Here is an 18,577-nt window from a genome sequence, read left to right as displayed (position 1 = left end):
TTATATGGTTTAATATTTATTATTCAAATGCTTACAATTTCAAAAAGATAGCGAGTAAAATCATTTCGGTTGACTTGCGACGTGAAAACCCACCAAGAAAATTAAGAGATCGCGAGTGCAAATGACTACTTGACAGAAATTAAATTAAATAGCGGATAGAGTATTTACATTTTTCTATCGTCCCCCCATACAGGTTGCACTCTCCCCAATCTTGTCCTTTATCGCTCTGAAAAATCACTCCCATTGATTTTTCTTAATTTACAAGGAATTGCTTCGTTTAATTTGTTCAGAGTATGGATCATAGAACTATAAAATTTAAAACAATTACATCGCATAACATTTCTGGGCTGGTTGGTCATCACTCCTCTCAGGCACATCGCGCGCGAATAAGGAAGTCGCACGCGATTGTTTTCCCGCTGCTTCTCACGAACAAAAGAAATAAGGTATAGAAATTTCTCCCAATTTCTACGAACTGCCTCAAAGCATTCAAATCTTTGTTAAGAGGCAACTCCTTGCAAATCAGTGGAACTAAAATAAACCGAGAAACTACATCCTCACACATCGATGCAAATTGCACGCTTTACAACAAATACTTCATACGCATTAACAATCATTGATACAAAAAATATATATTAATAACAAAAGTGTCATTGGTCTGTACGGTGGAGTAACGTTGTCCATAGAGAGTGTGGTCGCAGTGTTGAAGAAAAATTTCCTTGTTACAAAATTTCGTGGTCGGAGCTTGTTTTCAAGGGTGTTTTACACCCTAAAACTTTAATCGTCCAAATGGATACACCTCGTTTATTCCGCGGAAGGAGGAATCCATACAGTGCGCCTTCGTACGTACGCGTATTTCCATTTTGTCAAACGTCTAGCGACAACGCGTCGCCGTTTCATAGCGTTTTTGTCTATCGTCCGCACGTTTAAGTCGTCGGAACAGATCGGAGTAGCGTCGCACGTTCGTTAACCCGTCGGGGTTAATCGGTTAGAGACAAAGTCTCGTCTCGCAACGTTTGTTTGCACTCGGTTAGTGTACTACAGTCTTGTCAGGTAAGCCTCTAGTAAGACGAGTGTTGTCGCTAACGCTTAGTGCGTCTCACGGCTTTTTTGAACTTTCTCCCGGCTATTCCCGCATTTTCTCCGCCAGTTCCTGCTGTAAACATCGTGTTCCCCTGGGGTTGCCCGCCTCCAAAGCTGAACATTCCGGAGCTATTCAGGTTATTGTTAGTCGCCGTGGGAGCAAAGTTAAAACCGGCGGGAGCAGTTGCTATAAACCGAGAGAACGTCAAATTAGTAAATTGTTAATAAGTTTAAGGAGAAACCTTTAAGGACTCATATTTTAGAAGTGCGATTCAAGATTACGTGAACCTCAGTTCACGTTCAGCGTTTTTGTTAGAAATAGTTATGGTGAGTCCCGTAGTCCATCTTGAGAAAAATTATGAGTTCCAGTCAAGAACCATTGAGTCCCAGTTCAAAAAACGAGTCCTCAATCGAAAATGCTTGGGCCTTTATGTAACCAGACAGTTAATCTGAATACATAGTCCAAAACTCTTTAATACAGTACATACCTTCTAATTGAAGCACAGAAAAAGACTGAAATCATTACGCATCGTTAAACAACAGCCACAGAAATCACACGAAGATATACTACAAAAACATTTTCAGATTGGTCAATCGATCTTGGTGTCCTACGGGATGCATGTCATGAATTATTTTGCGTCTTTGGCGATTTTTACTTGTCAGGAACGCAGGGCGCAGGGGTAACAAAATCACTGAAGGTAATGCCGCTTTGGTATAAATGAGAAATGTAAAACGACAAAAATTGAAACTGCCCTTTCAACAAGCCGTAAAGCTCACCGTTGGCCGCTGGGGTGCTACTAGCACCAAACGAAGGCGTCCCTCCTCCAGCCGGTGCAAACGCAAACGGGGATGATCCCGTGTTAGTCGCCTGTGAAGAAAAGTTAAAGCCTCCTGAGGCGGGAGGGGTTGGGGCTGCAAAATTAAATCCTGTGCTGGACCCAGGGGAACCAAATGGAGTGGTCATTGCGTTGGCTAAAAGAGAAAAGGAGAAATGGTTAATTCATGGAGGTAAGTTTACAGAAGTCATTAGGGACTTAAACATCCAACGACGCGGACGGCAAACGAGAACGTCAAAAAAACAAAAGGTTTAAAAAGCAAAACAACAACTTTGCACGTGCACCACGCTTTTTCGTACATTTCTTTCCTCTTTTTGCACGGCTTCGACGCGAAAATGCCTAATTTCGCGTTTTAAGGAGGACGTAAACAAGCACGCCGAATTTTAATTTCTCTTTCTGAGCTTGAATATGGTCACCTGAATTTCAGCTTCAGGAGGGTTCGCCTACATTTGACAAAGTAAGTGGGCAGGAATAATCGCTGTAAAGACTAAAAAAGAACGTGAATTCAATTTTTAAGCGACGTTCTCGTTGCCGTCGCGTCGTTAAAGTCCCTGTTAACTTCGAGCGCAGGGGTGAAAGAGCTCATGGCACAATCAAAAAATGGATTTCCACAGAAACAGGAAACTACTTAAAGTAACACCCGCAACGGTTAAGTAACCACCGTAAAAACACAATTTGTTCACTTCGGCCATGTTAACGTTACACCGGATCTTACGCCGACACGAAAACCATACCAGATAGGGGTTCTGTTCACACATAACGATGACTTCGGCGAGTTTTCTGTAACGCGCCGATCTTGAAAGTGGATTGTGACATATTGGATAGGGTTTTCCCACTCTTCGTCGCAGTATGAAAAAAAAAGCACTTTATTTGAGCGTCATTGTATTTAGCACGACAGTACTGATTGGGGACACTATTTTTACGTCTCCAACTGGAGACGGGACCGCCATTTTACGAGGTCATCCGAGCCACGCGAAGGTCTAGCGCTTGCAGTATAAAGGGAGTACCCTTCATTTCTCAGTTATTTCAAGACCCTGAGTAATGGTCCGATCCCGGGAATCGAACCCGCGACCTACCGCTCTTCAGTCAAGCGCTCTACCGACTGAGCTAGTCCTATCGCGGTGTCAACATATGTTAGGGTATTGCTAAGTGTCCTAACTCTCGTAGAGACGATTTGGCCGCAAAAAAAATTGTCAAAATCATGACGCGAGAATGCAAAAAATGAACTGCCGGTTTTACGTGCGTCGTTAAACACGTCGTTGCTTAAGCTCCCTATCATCAATATTACAAATCATCTGCACACTTTTTAAGTTTAATCACCTGATGGGGCAAAGAGGTTGGTTCCACTGTTGCTGCCATCAGCCTCCATGGTTTCTTCAGAAGGCGCTGATGTCGAGTTAGATAGCGGAGCAAACGTAAATGTCTGTGAGCAAAAGAATATTGCGTTAAATCATTGACCTGTGTAACAAATCTACCTGTATCCATTAAAAAAAGGCAAGAGTTCCTTTTGTTTTCAGGTGTGATAAATAAATAAAAATAAATAAAACTTTAATAAATACTCCCAAAAAAAGGTTTTTCAGTACCTATTTACAAATATAAATGCAAACTATATCTAACAAACTAATATTGTTAAATGCTAACTGTCATACAATCATTCATTCATTACAAGTTTCAGGGCTTTCTTAAAGGCCTTTACAGTTGTAGCGTTTCTAAGGTCTTCGTCTAACGTGTTCCACAGGGATACTGCTCTATAGGCGAAGGTTCGTTGGCCGGTGGCAGACCTGAATAATGGGATTTCGAACTTCTCATTATTACGGGTTGTGCGATTATGTACAGAAGATCGTTTTTTAAACTTAGTACATAGGTATTCAGGAGCTAAATTGCTGGCACACTTATAAGCCATAACAGCGTCTCTGAATTTGAGCATCTTGCTAACTGGAAGCCAGTTGAGTTCATCAAGTAATGGCGTCACGTGGTCATATTTCCGAGCGCCGCAGATAATTTTGCAGGCGAAATTCTGAATAAGTTGCAGCTTTTCAATGTTCTTAGATGAGGTATTAGACCACACGGTCGAACAGTAGAGCATTTTGCTAAAGACAAGAGATGTAATAATTAAAACCAAAGTCTTCCTATCAAAACAATATGATCACAGATTAGACTCTTTTTAACTATGTACTCGTCAACATCGTTTTTTTTATGGGAGCGCCTGGGAAGGAGGTTGTGTTTTATGTGAGTCTTAAAAGTTATGGCGACTTTTTCATGTCTAGCGGAGAAGAGAAGCCGATTTTTGGAGTAAATGCAATTCATAGGAGTGGTCTGCGGTAGGTGTGAGCATGCCCGGTAGTTTACCAAACCCTTAACTGATTCGGTAGGTTGTGGAGTTTTCTTACAGCAGCGTTGTTTCGCCACGAGCGTTTTTTCAGCCAATTTTCCTTACCCCTCCCCTCCCTGTGGTTCTTTCTTCACTGATATTTTTTCCTTTTGTGTGGGGTTTATGGCTGGGTTGCGCCGTCGTACCAGCTATGGGTGCGTTATTCTATCAAGAGGCTGTCTGCCAAAAGTGAAAGACCCTGGATACTCCAAGCACCCTGCCCCAATACATCGATGCAGTTGTTTTAAAATCGTGGAAACTTTAAAGGAAACCACGACTATTTATTCCGCCCACTCTCTGAACTCAAAGAAAACAGTCCCCCACCCCTCCTTGACCAATAGGAATAGCCCAAAAAGCTGACACTGAACAAATACGCATTGGAATGTAGAAATACTAACCGAAGCTGATGGTTGTTGAGGTTGACCGCCAAATCCCGGGAAAGTCGGTGTTTGTTTAGCTACCTCTTGATTTGAGGACGATTGTGCAGCTCCAAATAAGGCAAAAGCCGGTTCGTTCTTAGCTGCCTGCTGATTTGAAGATGACTGTGCAGCTCCGAATCCTGCGAAAGCTGATTGTTTTGATCCCCCAAAATTAAATGTTGCTGGGGGGTTGGATGGGGCAAAAGAAAATCCCTGGGAGGTAGAGCCAGAATTGAATGAAAACGGTTTTACTGTTTCTGAACTGGAACTTGCTGGAGTAGGTGTTATGCTAAATGTCTGTTGTGCTGGTTGAGCAGCGGTTGTCACCGAGGTGGTGTTAACGGCACCGAATTGAAATGATGGAGCTTGGCCACTTGGAGCAAATTGAAATGTGGGGGCTGGAGTGGCAGAAGTGGTGATTGATGCTGTAGTCGCAGTATTTGCGTTAAAACTAAACGGCGCTGGTGCGGTAGTTGTTGACGCAGCATTCGCCATCAAAGTAAAGGGTGCAGCAGCTGTGGACGTTGCAGGTGCTAAAGTATTAACAGGAAAACTAAAAGGGGATGGTACAGGGACTGCTGTAGTGTCTGCTTTAGAAGCTACAGTCGGATTTGAGCTTAATGATGCTCCGAATTGAAATGTAGGGCCGGATGAAGCAGCTGCTTCAAGGCCGCCTTGAGCAAATGACCCAGACGTTGATGATGCCGATCCAAGATTAACACCAGCGGCAGCTGCTGATGGCATATTAAATGTGAATCCTGACCCTGTTAAACAAAATACCACACCAAAATGTTATTAAAACACTCTCCTCCTAAGTGGTATCCGGTTCTTGTCACGGAAACTGCGGTAAGGTGAAAGCAGGATGGATAAATTATTTAGCCGGTTCTTACATGCAGGTTTTTACTAAAGCCTGCTAGCGATGAGGCCGAAATTTATAATTAGATGGTCAAATATCGGACCTTTTTACCCCTTTAAGTCCCAAGAGTGACCAACATCAATTTTCTCCTCACAATATCAATACATTACCAAAAGAAAAGGTTAGGAGGATCACTAAAATGATCACCTCAGGGAAAATGTTTTGATCTTTGAACAAATTCTCGTAACTAATTCTTTAAGGAAATGTATGGAGATCAGTTTGGAGAATTTGTATGTGGATATCGGGGCTTAAAGGATTAAGAAGCTTGTAAACAAACCTGTCTCTGGTTTAGTTGTTGTACTCCCTGAGCTGTTCTGAGCGGAAGCAAATAGATTCACAACTGGAGGAGAGGAAAAATCATCTGAAAAACACAACAAAAATATTAATTTTTAAACGATGTACTCTCGGGCGTATTTCTATACGCTGTGTACTATTAATCTACGGCGCCGGACACCAATGCGTTTGCACTTAGAAGCACGCCGGTGTGTACATAACACTGGGATTCTTCTTTAAATTTATATTAACGGAATGTTTGCTTCGTCTTTTCTACTTCTGTAGAAAGCTAAAATCCACTTTTCCAGATATTTCTGCACTTCAAGTGCTTGGCAGGAAAGAAGAGTTTCAAGTTTAAAGTAAGACTCCAACACAAACTGTAATCAAAGATGTTTGCTTGATTACTGCAAATCCGTTTTTACGGCTTGAGCAGCAAGGCAGAAAAATTTGGAACAATATCTGCCTTCTTAAGCCTTCTACAAAGTTAAGAAGCAAGCGTTATCAAAAGCAACACATTCGCAGTGGCCACAGCGTACTTCAGCTTAATTCACAACAGGAACTGTCTAGTTCATGTGCATGCATTATGTTGCTTGTGCTTACACTTTGCATCAAAGGCTTTATCATTCATTACGTTGGTAAATTCTACCGAAAGACAATAAAGAAGCACATAAAGGGGGCTTTGTCATGGCCGCCTTGTTTTTTTCATACTGTCAATTACACGTCGTTATCGGAGGGTCCTCAATAAGTTTTTCGGGACACGGGAATTCCCTTATTTGAAGCTCGGGATTCGGGATTTTAAAGCAAAATCGGGGCGAGATTCGGGATTGAAAGTATACGCGGGAGGAGGGTCGCCAAAAACAAGCCGCGGGATTTTGGGAATGCAGGAAGATTTGGGTCGGGATTACGGGATTGGAGAAACCCATTGGGGACACTCTAATTCCTTATGAAACTTGAGAAATTACTAGTGAATAACCATATCAAAGCTTTGTGTCAAACAAATGCCTCCCGGGCATTAATCAGACGTTACTAACGAAAAATGAACATTGAGAAACTGTTAGGCTACCAAGTTTTCAAATACCACAATTGCAATCCACTTTAATCTTCCTCATGTTTGCCCAGCCGCTCTTCGTGATCTATTTGCTCTGTTATTTACAACTTCTTTTCATGTTTTGAGCAGTTATTTGTACGTTTCACTCAGTTTGCCGACGGTTCCCACTCTTTCAATTTTGATAAATTTCGTGACACAGCTCCTTTAAACAAAGCCAAGACAGGTGACAGTTTTCTGACCTTTCTTTTCTCCAACTGTAGGTACTCTAAGGAATCCTGATTTAGCTGCATCAGCAATACTCAAACCTACTCCTGACTGGGTGCTGGATGTCTGTTCAGCTGCAGTTTTTGCTGGTTCGTTCATCCCAGGTACCTTTAGAAAACCAATCGCTGCCGCAGCTGCTATTGACTTTGGTTTATCTGTGAAGGTGAAATTAGGATACAAAATCTAGTCTCTTTGAGGGTAACAAACTGTTCTTGAAGAAATTCGAGGCGTTGCACCGATTAGTGTAGAACGGAAGTAGATTTCATTACGCGGAAAAAATTTGATTGGGATTAAACTAATGTGAAAGCAAACTGAGCTTCAGGCAAAGGCTAATTTTTACAAATGAGGGAGTTTTGGTTGCTTCAACTTCACCCATTTACAACACTCACAGTCCAAGAAACTAACACTACTTATCACATAAGATCCCAGCCTACATCTAGCCTCCCCGCAGACGTCCTTTGGGGTTCGTTTGTCACGCATTCATTTCTCCCCCACGGAGAGAGGGGAGAAATGAATGCGTGACAAACGAACCCCAAAGGACGTCTGCGGGGAGGCTAAGCCTACATCAACACCCCACCTACGATATTGATTGATGGTGATAATAGTGAGATACAGAATGATGACGTGTACTGCGGAAATAATTTAAATGAAGGTATTATACCTTCATATTTTAAATTATTTCCGCAGTTCACATCATCATTCTGTATTTTAATCCTTTCACAGGTTAAGATGAACTCAACAAATTGGTCTGCTCCAAATGTATGGTCTTTATAGCGCAATTGGTTAGAGCACTCCTTCTCCTGCGTGGCGAATAAACACGTGCGCTCACAAATTTCGCTCGCTCAACTATCCCTACGAGAAAACGGAGGACAATTCGTAGTCTCGCTCAGCTTTAAGAAATAGAGGAGGTGCGTGCTTATGGGCTGGAAGTAGCTTGGCTTGGTAATCATCTTTTCACCACATTAATAAAGAGAGTAACAGAAAAAGAGAACTTTTCTTAAGCACCTTTCGGCCCACCCCCAAGTCCAAATGCACTGAAAAATAAACCTCCAGGAGACCTCTGCTCACTAAACGAAAGTAGAGCAGATGCCGTTACAGCTTACAAGCATTATAAAACGCTAAAAAGCTGTGTTCAAGGCTCTTTGAGAAAATGAAATAAAGGGAATCTTTAAAGCCCAAAACAAACAAACAACAAAATCACAATATAATTCAGTGCAAAAACCAAACAAACACACAACAGTTCTCATAGTACCTTGTTTGTCAAGTGCTGAAGATTCCCCAAATTTAATACTTCTGGAAGCTGCTTTGTCCTTGTCAGACGAGCTGCTTGCTCCAAAAGTGAATGTTGGTGCCTTTGCAGTCCCATCTTTGCTGTCATGATTAAAAGTTGATGAGCCAAAAGTGAAAGTTGGAGCAGCGGTTGTCTTGTTCTCTCCTGGCTCACTGGAGTTAGCAGAAGTTGCACCAAATTTAAAAGTGGCAGGAAGTTTCCCTGCACTCTCTGCCTCCTGATCAGTATTAGATTTTTTGTTCTGCTCTCCACTACTAGAACCAAAAGTAAATGTCACAGAGGCAGTTGAATCACTTGTGCTTTTGTTGTCCGCTCCAAATGTGAATGGTGTTGAAAAACTTGGTCCACCCGTAGGCTTTGTGTCTACTCCAAATTTGATCGAAGATCCTGCACCAGAATTTGCATCAGATGAATTATTGACCCCAAATTGAAATGGTGAAGAAGATGAAGAGGCCTTCCCACCAGGTAATGAAAATCCCCCAGAAGTGATGGTTGCAGTTGGCTTTGCGCCTGGTTTTGGTGTTTGACAAGCCACACAAGTTGTATCCTCGCCTTTATTATTTACCATACAAGTGTCACATTCCCAAGATCCAGAAGGAGGAGCAAACTTTGCTGCTAAACTATTTTCAGGCACAGTGATTGTTGAAACACCCGATGATGGTGCAGCAGTTGCTTTTGCAGTTCTACTAGTACCTGGCTTGGGTGACTGGCAAGCCACACAAGTGCTGTCCGTTGATTTGTTCGTAAGCATACAAGTATCACAACTCCATGAGTCAGCCGGAGGAGCGAATTTTTTCATTAAATTAGTGTCTGGATTAACAGCTTTCGATGGAGTGAATGCTGGTATGATGCCAGGATTTGGAGTCTCGTAAGCAATACACTTTGTTCTGCTTGCATCATTGTTAAGCATGCCAGTATCACAAGACCAAGACCCTGCTGCTGGGGCAAATTTTTGCAGCAAGTCATTATTTGTTGGTGCTGGTTTCTTGGGAGGAGCTGGTTTACCAGTAGAAGGTTTGGATGACTGACATGCAACACACTTTGTGTCTGTTGCCTTATTGGACACTAAGCAGGTGTCGCATTCCCATGAGCCAGGTAATGGGGCAAATTTATTGAAGAGATTGTTATTTGGCTCCAGAGGTTTTTCTGCCTGTTTAAACTGTCAAGTAAAAAAGTTGTATCCATTAGCTAGGGTGAGGTTATAGTCTTATTATTAGCAAGAGTATATCCTTATTTGCAAATAAGCAATAGCCAGCTCTTGAGCTTTGCTGCTGTTGCACGCTTATTTAAGAATACATGTAAAGTTGAATATCAGTGATACTATTTTGTTCTCTGTAGTTATCTATATTTTCTCTTTTTTCTGTATTACCAGAATAGAGTGAATAACAAAGAATGATGATAATGATGAGTCAAGGTGCTGTTGCAAACAACATTCTCAGCAGCAAAAGAGTAGCACTGCATCAGTGCCATAACACATCACAACAATATTTATTTTCCACAAGCCAAAAATGTTTATACTGTGGCATTGTTATTTCAATAAAGAAGGACTCCTGCCACGGTTACATAGTTAATGGTACTTGGTGTCATATCATGGACTGAGAAGAGAGACAGGAAATTGCATTTATGTCATTTTCGTTTTTAGCCTCCTGAAAGGGTACCAATCCACAAATTTTTTCTGCTTACGGACACATGCAGGCACATTCCCCTTCCTAGTGATGCTAGCCAGTGTACCAAGTTATCACTAAGGCTCTTCAACGGCAAGGCTGTGCTCTAAGAAAACTAGAAAGGACCCTGGTGCTCTCGGCCTGTGAAATCCAGGGGCCACTGGGTGCTGCTAGAGCACAGCCCTGAATGGTGATGATCATAACCTGACATACCTCTGAAACTACACTGGTGCTTTGTGCATCCTTGATTGGTTGGTTATCATTGACTTCAACACTGAAACAGTATTGCCACAAAAATTAATTTAAACTGTAAGGAAAAACCATTGATGAAGAAGAATTTGAAGAGGTGCCTGGAAAAATCTGATGAAGAGCAACACTTATTTGATTAAATGCCGCAGCAATTATTAGCTTTTTAGAGTTTCTGATGCAGCCTTTATTCAAGGGTTGCATTTATTAGAGGGAGGACTCTATTTCAAAATCACATTTCCTAAATCACTGACAACAATAAATCAGGATGTTCAATAAATCATTTGTAAATATTATGCAAAACAGAAAGATGTTAAAAAGGGTGTTGCTTTTTTTGCTGAAATGGAATTGTAATTGTCTGGATGGTGAAGAGTATCATGTTTTACCAAGTTTTTTTCATATAATCCTCAAATAAAAGCCGCATTCTTCCGACTGGGTGGGGCACTTACTTGAAATTTTACTTCCATCTGCTGCATTTTACTGAGGGTGGGGATTAATCAATGGTACAAACAGACCATTATTAGTGCTAATAGGTCCCTGCCATTCTTTAAGCCTGGAAAAACAGCCATCTCCCTCACTCCTTGCTGCTGGGGACAAATTGCTAAGACAGATGTATGGGCCTCAGCTACAGAAATTTCATACTGGTGATAATTATAAAGTCTGTCCAGAATCTGGCCAGAGGAGCTCTGATTGGTGGACATAATAGTAATATTTTTTAGCTCCTGTTTACAAATGACAGACAAAAGACAAAAGGCCTCAAAGGTCAAATGTAAACACGATGAATCTACTACAAAACAGTGAACATTTGTGGAATATATTCTTCTGTAGAAGAGGTATTTGCATTTTGCTGAAGCTTGTTTGCAGAAGAACACAAAACTTAACACCATTATTGTCCAGGAGAAACAAAATTGATCAACTTTTCATTAGAAACCCCATGACTACTGGATTAATTATGCAAACATTGATTTACATCATCAGTATGGAATTTCTGTTGCTGAGGAACAGATGTCCCTCCTGGCACCACGTCCCTTGCGGTGAGGAGCAAGGAGAGATGGCTGTTTTTCCAGTCTACCATTCTTTAGTCATTTCTTGTGACCATATTATGACATGAAAAGTTAAAGACCAGGCAAAAATACAATGACAGACAACATTGTTTTGGCAAAATTATTAACGACTTACATTTCATTGACAGGAGTGGGCTGACTGAAGGCAAATGTAATCTAAGAGAAAGAAGAATCAAAATCAGATAATTCCAAAAAAAACCAGTAGTTCTTACAAGGAGTAAATTCTTGGAAGAACAATTTTTTTGTAATGTACCTCCAGAATAATGTTCAACAAGAACTTGAACGTTTTTGCCATATGTTGTGGGACAAATTTATTCCAACATTTGTGAAGCATCAATTGAAAAGTATAAACACACATAAAGGCTTGATTTTGTAGGCCATCCCTGGGAAATCTGTCTCATGTGACCCCTATTAACTTCCAAAACATTTTATGACCTGCTCACAATTAGAAATCAGAATGCTGGAGTATTAAAAAGCTGAACGTTTCTGAGACTCTGTGGTCAAAAATTTTCCAGGAAATAAGAGTACCTTTGAGAATGACCTTCATACATGTAGGAACTCAATTTTTTTTAGTTTCAATAAGTTTGCAAATTTGTGGCTTTGGTCACTTAACAAAACGTTTTTCTTTAACAAATAATATTGCAAGTTTTATTATGTTTTGGTCAAGCAGAAGCAAGGAATGCAATTCGTAAGAGTAAGTTCTAAAAAACTCTCTTATTCTTTTTGGATTAGTGGGCCCCAGCTCTCCAAGGATAAATTGAAATGATGATGCATTTGCCCCGATGAGTTTCCAGAATTTTCAAACCAGAAATTTTAAGAAAATGAAAAGGGCCACAGCAGAGCTCAACTTTCAGAAAAAAATCTTTGGGCCAGCTGGCACCCAAGTTTTCATTTTTTGTCACCCGAACAAGTATTCTGGTCGCCAAAAATTATATTTAAGAATTAATGGATTTAGTTTTTTAAAGGATAACGGATTATCATTAGTGTACGTTTTCCCAAAGAAGAAAGTCACCTATCTTGGGGGCCAGGTTGGCGACCAGGTGCGAAAATTTGGTCGCGACGTCGAGCCCGGCACAGGGTACATGTGCTTATATAGGAGAATACTGTTTTCTGTAATTATACTGTACTTTACCATGTTAGAGCTACTTTGATTGATTGTGGATAATTCTTGTGAAAAGGCCGGTACTTTTGTGGAAGGTGCAGAGAATTTGAAGTTATTCTTTGCAAAATCTCCTGTTGATGTGGTATTGGCTGTTGAGACCAACTAAAAAAGGAAAGAAACAAGAATGACAGATTTTTATATGATCAAGATGAGAACTAGGAATTTTAAGCCCTTTCTTACTCCCAAGCTAGTTTAGTTAAGGATTAGAAATGATACACCAAAGTCTCTCCATCTTGAGAAAATTAAGTTAAATTTTCTAATCCACATAGATACCTTCCATCTTTTTTTTTTAATTTTCAAAACTACCACGCTTAAAGGATTCCTTCGGTTTCAAGATGGTTTTACAAGTTGCAAAATATGGATCACAAAATTAATATTGTGATAGAGCCCCATCAAAGGATTAAAAGGTGAAAGAAATTTCCCTAATTTCAGCCACACAATGGAGGATGATGACCAGCCCTCAGTGAAACCGAAACAACATTAAAACTCTCAAGCCACAGGGATTGTCAACCATATTAAATGTAAAAAGCTGAATAATAATTTTATATGAATTTCAAATATTTGAACTGCAGGATGAAGAAGTAAATGCAGAGATCGTTATGCAGTTGCAAAAAGAAAGCCTTAAAAAATTCAGGCTGGCTGGGATCCGAGCCCAGACCTCTGCGATACTGGTGGTTTCCTTTCACAACTGTGTAAGTTGCACATTTAACTGCGATGATCTTTTCTGCATTTATTATTTTCACATTAATTTTTATGTACAAGGCAGAATATAGCAGCAAAAGGTTTCTCTCTTGTTTTAGGACTGCAGTCAAACATGTAGCATAAAAAATCATTTAGAAAAAAAATAACTCACCGTTTCAGTTGATGGTGAATTTGTTTTCCCAGTCTGGGAGGTGGGTGAAAATGAGAATGAAGGAAGGGATTTTCCATTTGGTAAAGGAAGTGGAACGGCGGTTGTCACCTCAGGTATTGGATTAACAACCTGTAAAACAGAAAATGGTCATAGTTATTATGAAACTGGGAAGAGAGAGTAAGTAGTACATTTTTGCCACCACAGCATCAATAGAGTAGTGTCACAACCTTTATCAAAATTTTAACCGTAAGAACTGCCACCAAATTGAGTCAAACATAGAAATGACTGCTCACTTGCAAAACATCAAAAGAAGGCACATGTATAAATAGCACAGCAAATAGAAAAGAAGGCATAGATAGACAAACTTGAAGAAGATTAAAACAGATTGCAATTGTACATTTTTGAAATCTTGTTAGCCTAACAGCTTTTTAAAGTTCTTTTCTGTTCATTGTAATTTTTATTTAATGCTTGGGAGGGAGGTGTATTTGTTGGACAAGAAGCTGTCATTTTTATTCATTTACAGGTAATTTGTTCCCTAACACTAAGTTCCACAGTGCATAAGACAGTGTAATTGGCAATATTAACAAAACAAGCAAGTCCGCCGCAACACAGTCACTTTTGTGCTGTGGTAGTTTCACGTTGCTGAATGATAATTGTTATGTAAATGTGGAGCACATACACTTTTCAAACATAAAAATTTCCACCCTTGTTGGAGGTTAAAACATTAATGATTCTAAATTTCAGCTTCATTAGAAATCTAAAACAAACAAACAAATAATTCCATGAATGCTCATTCTTGACCTTGGAATTGAAATCAGAAAAATAAATTCTGGCCTCAAAAGGTTTCAGATTTTTTAGTACTGCAGCCTAACCCTAAATAGAGCTATGAACTTCCCACGATTTTTAATCATTTGTTGTCAATGACTAATAATTTACATTACAACACTGAGCATTCACCACTGATGAAGACTGAGCAATACAACTGAAAGCTACAATACTAAAAAATCTGAGAGCTTTTGATACCAGAATACATTTTTCAAACAAAATACAGACCACACCATAAAGCAGGGCTGTCACTAAGATTTTAAGTTGGTGGGTAAATATAGAAAATAGGTGGGAATCAGACTATTTTTCTACAAAAGTAGCCTTGGGCCAAGTTCATAGTAAATGGCGGAAATCCCTGGACCCTGCCTCTTAATGACAACCCTGCACAAAAGGAAAAGAAAAGTTTTCACACACCTCCGAATCACCTCTATCATCACCTCTATCTCTCTGGGTATAATGGCTTGTGCTTCTCGCACTTTTTACTTTCCCTCCAACCTTTGAATTGGAAGATGAAGGTGACAGAGATATTGGAAGAGGAGTGGATGTAAATGATGGCACTGATGGCTGAAACAAGAAAAGAAATATCAGCAAAGAATTCGGAACTGTTGATGGTATATAGACAGAGATTAAGCAATACTGTAAAATTCTGAAAATAAGCCCCGGGGACTATATTTTTCAAAGGCCCTTTTTGAGGGGCTTCTCTATGGAGGGAAATTTGCATTTGAAAATCGATTGGGCTGGCCTTATAGTTGGATGGAAATTTACTGTTTTTGCTTTGTTTTACTTTGTATTTGAGGGCAATTTCCAAGTACAAGCCCCCGGGGGGCTTATATTTGGAGGGGCGATTTAACAGAGGGTTTTTTGCATTACGAGTTTAGAGGGCTTATATTTGGAGGGGCTTATACACGGACGGGCTTATTTTCGGAATTTTACGGTATGTTTTTTGCAATCTATTGAAAGAGACAACTGACTATATCTCCCAACCATTCAGGGTCATACACTTTTAAGCTCTTCAAATTCCACATTGTTCTATGACTTTTTCCATGATCTCTTCAAGTTTTCCTTGAAGTTAGGTTTAACTACATTTATCACATTCAAGAATTTCAAAACTTTATTTGTTAAAGGGGATTTTTTTTATCTTACCCAGACACGAAACTTGTATTACTTTCTCTATCTCACAAAGTCTTTGATTTGAAAACTGCAATAAGTCAAGTGTAATCTACCAAACCTAAATTCAATTTTCTGTGACTTTCCTGGAGCAACAATAAGTTAAATTTCAAGACTTTCCAAGTTTTCCATGACCCATACAAACCCTACCAGTACAATAATTGCCTTTGGGTTTACTCAAAAACAAGAATGTTTTCACATTCTATCAATATTGGATTCATTGGCATTATTTTATGGTAATCTTGACTGAGAAATTCTGTTTGCATTAATTTCAGGGGATGCATGATCTCTTTAATGTAGGATGTTTTGGACTTTTAGCTTTCAGAGTAATGGAGCAAGTTCCCCTGGGACCTCTATTGGGAAAACAAAACATACAAGCTAAAGATGTTTATTCTGCTAAGAATCTCAGAAAAATGAAAATACATATTGCCATTTGAAAGAGCATGCAGCTAACAAAACTGCAGACACAAAAAACACATCAACACTAAAACTTTTGATACCTTTGAAAATGTTGGGATGGTTGTTGTAGCTGTAGAAAATCTGAGGGGAAAAACACATTTTCCACAAATTAATAAAAGCCACAAATTCAAGCAAAGCCGGGACATCATTCTGGGTGTATTGCCTAAGTGGGTTTTTAAAGCTCCTCAGTAAGGAGCTTTTTACATGAGCCATTTATCAAAAATTACCTGAAATATGATTTTTTGGGTAACCAGTGGGCAGAAGTGCAAAGGAACATTTGTGACAAGGAACAGCACATATCATCTTACTTGGAAAGACATGAAATTTTCAAGTTCCCAACAGGAAGAGTTTATTCCTGTTGGGAACTCAGAATTTTCTTATGTTCCCAAATAAAAACACTGACAATCAGACAATCTCTTGTAAATATGTTTTTATATAAATCGAAAAACACAGTTACAATAATTATTTTCACACTGCAACCATTTACTGCTCTAGACCAAACCATTTACCAGTTAACGCAATGCCAAACAAGCAAATCTTACAGTTAATATTTCACCTGCTACTCTTTTTCTGTCATATGGACTAGTGAAAATGAATCAGAACAATTGGAATAAAAACTAAATGTAACCTTATGGCCCCAGTTGTTCAAAAGCTGCATAATACTATCCACTGGATAAATCTCTATCCACTGGATAGCACAACTGGTTTCCCTAACACTTAACCGCTGGATAGTGATTTATGCGGTGGACAGCGCTATCCAACGTTTGAACAACTGGAGCCTGGTCATTTACCTCATCAATTTTTTAAGGATTTTTTTAACTCCTTTCAATCCCAGTGATGGCCAAATTCAAAAATGGACAAAAAGTCCAAAGTCCCAGTCCAGACCAATGAGTCCCAGTTCAAAAAACAATAAGTCCCAAATTGAAAATACTTGAGCCTTTATGTGACCAGAAAGGTAAAAGACATTCTTTTGTAAACCACAACAAAGAATACGAAAAATATTCGTCGTTAAACAATAGCCACAGAAATCACATGAAGGAGTGAAAAGGTATGAGACATCAATACATTGGTGAACTAGGCTACTTACAGAGCAACGGATGAAACTGCGGTACTCTCAGGAGATGCAGTTTCTTTGGCAGTTAACTTGGAGATAGAGGCTCGTTGAGGGGCAGAAAGATCTTGCACAGGAGGACCAGGAAAATGAGCCTGACAGAACAAAAAACAAAGTAGATTGCATGAGAAGAGGAGGTTTGAGTGAACAAAAGGAACATTAACATTATTATATATAAGCACAATAATTTGTATTATGTTACAGAAAACCAATACTTACCTTCAAGGAACGAGGAGATCCTACAGCTCGAGATGGTATAGGTGGCCTTTTTCTTCTGGCAGGCTGTAAACAATAAAGGGAAGCAATTATTATGGTTAAGATATATGAATAAAGGTGTAGCAGGAGACAGCTTGGTATATACAGGGTTCAATTAAGTTTTCAAGGAGCATTTGATTTAAGAGTGAAACAATTATGACCTAGCAGTGATATATCGAAAACATGCAACAGATTAATACACTGGAACCTCCTGTAAGTGACCACTCACTTGCAAGAAAAGAACCTCAAAAGAGGGGGTTTCTTCAGAGAAGAGGTATGAACACATCTACTTTTTGGACAAGAATTCATTGTATGTAAGTTAGGATATGTGTCGTTCCATGTTCTCACTAAAAGTTCTTTGTACACTCCGAGCACCATAGTAAATTCAGCAAACATAAAGATCACACCATGCGCCAAGCCTTTACTGCAAGAGGTTTAAAATGATGAAAGATTATAAAACAATCACCCTCTAAAATGGTCATGATCACTTTAGGACAAGAGGGTCCAACTGTCGGAATTAATTTTGACTGGGAAAATGTTGGAGTTTTGAATCAGTGGTTGCTTAAGAGATTAATTTTGTTTGCACATGGAGGTTCGACTGTTTTGAGAACTGAAACACATAGTAAGAAGTTTTGACTCACCGAAAAGGACAGCGGAGAAGCTGAAGGAGACACAGGTGGTGTTGGAATTTTCCTAGCATCCTGTTAAAGTTAAGTGAAGAATTTACTCTAAACAATGAATCCCATCACCTCAGGTATGAAAGAAACCTTGAAAGTCACTTGTCCTTACGACAAGCAGAGTTCAAAATTACTTATCCAGGGCTGGTTCATTCTTATTTAAGTAAAGTGCACAAAACAGTTCTTGTCTGACAGGAAAATCTACTTGTTCCCAACAAACAAACAGAACAGGACTTTTTGTGTTTTTTTGAACGAGTTCTGAAAATAGAGGCTCAGAATTTTAGTGATGATTGCCAAAAAAAGGCTTCAAAAAATACACACAACACAGCTGTTCATGCTCAACAGCACAGGAAATTGAAAGCAACATGACTAAGAATAACATAAAAGTTGTTTTTAATCCTTAACAAGCACTCTAAGTTCCCAGTGCTCAACACTAACTTTTTTGGACAAAAGGCAACGGGCTAGTAAGGTTAGTGAAATAACTCACTAGCCCATGAGGAAAAGCCACTGGTCCAAAAAGAAGCCCAGAAAAATAATTATGTGGGGTAACAGAACTTTCATGCCTTCTTTAATCAAGTCCAAACAGAAATTGTCTG

The 18,577-nt window shown here is 39.5% G+C and overlaps 1 protein-coding gene across 1 annotated transcript in view; it reads right to left on the bottom strand.

Annotated features, from left to right (window-relative positions):
- Nucleotides 1-18,577, bottom strand: part of LOC140953162 (uncharacterized) — a 30,323-nt gene continuing 11,746 nt past the window's right edge. Inside the window, exons 7-22 of the mRNA XM_073402661.1 lie at nt 17,946-18,005; nt 17,269-17,331; nt 17,026-17,144; nt 15,980-16,019; nt 14,727-14,876; nt 13,488-13,616; nt 12,605-12,736; nt 11,588-11,628; nt 10,376-10,436; nt 8,460-9,657; nt 7,183-7,362; nt 5,900-5,983; nt 4,686-5,497; nt 3,237-3,339; nt 1,858-2,052; nt 1-1,267 (exon numbers count right to left, since the gene is read on the bottom strand). Of these exons, the coding sequence (XP_073258762.1) occupies nt 1,080-1,267; nt 1,858-2,052; nt 3,237-3,339; nt 4,686-5,497; nt 5,900-5,983; nt 7,183-7,362; nt 8,460-9,657; nt 10,376-10,436; nt 11,588-11,628; nt 12,605-12,736; nt 13,488-13,616; nt 14,727-14,876; nt 15,980-16,019; nt 17,026-17,144; nt 17,269-17,331; nt 17,946-18,005 (3,555 nt within the window). The 3' untranslated portion in view covers nt 1-1,079. The remainder of the gene's footprint in view (nt 1,268-1,857; nt 2,053-3,236; nt 3,340-4,685; nt 5,498-5,899; nt 5,984-7,182; nt 7,363-8,459; nt 9,658-10,375; nt 10,437-11,587; nt 11,629-12,604; nt 12,737-13,487; nt 13,617-14,726; nt 14,877-15,979; nt 16,020-17,025; nt 17,145-17,268; nt 17,332-17,945; nt 18,006-18,577) is intronic.

Source organism: Porites lutea, chromosome 11 (assembly GCF_958299795.1).
Source record: "Porites lutea chromosome 11, jaPorLute2.1, whole genome shotgun sequence".
NCBI lineage: Eukaryota > Metazoa > Cnidaria > Anthozoa > Scleractinia > Poritidae > Porites > Porites lutea.
This window is presented reverse-complemented; position numbering and strand designations above follow the sequence as displayed.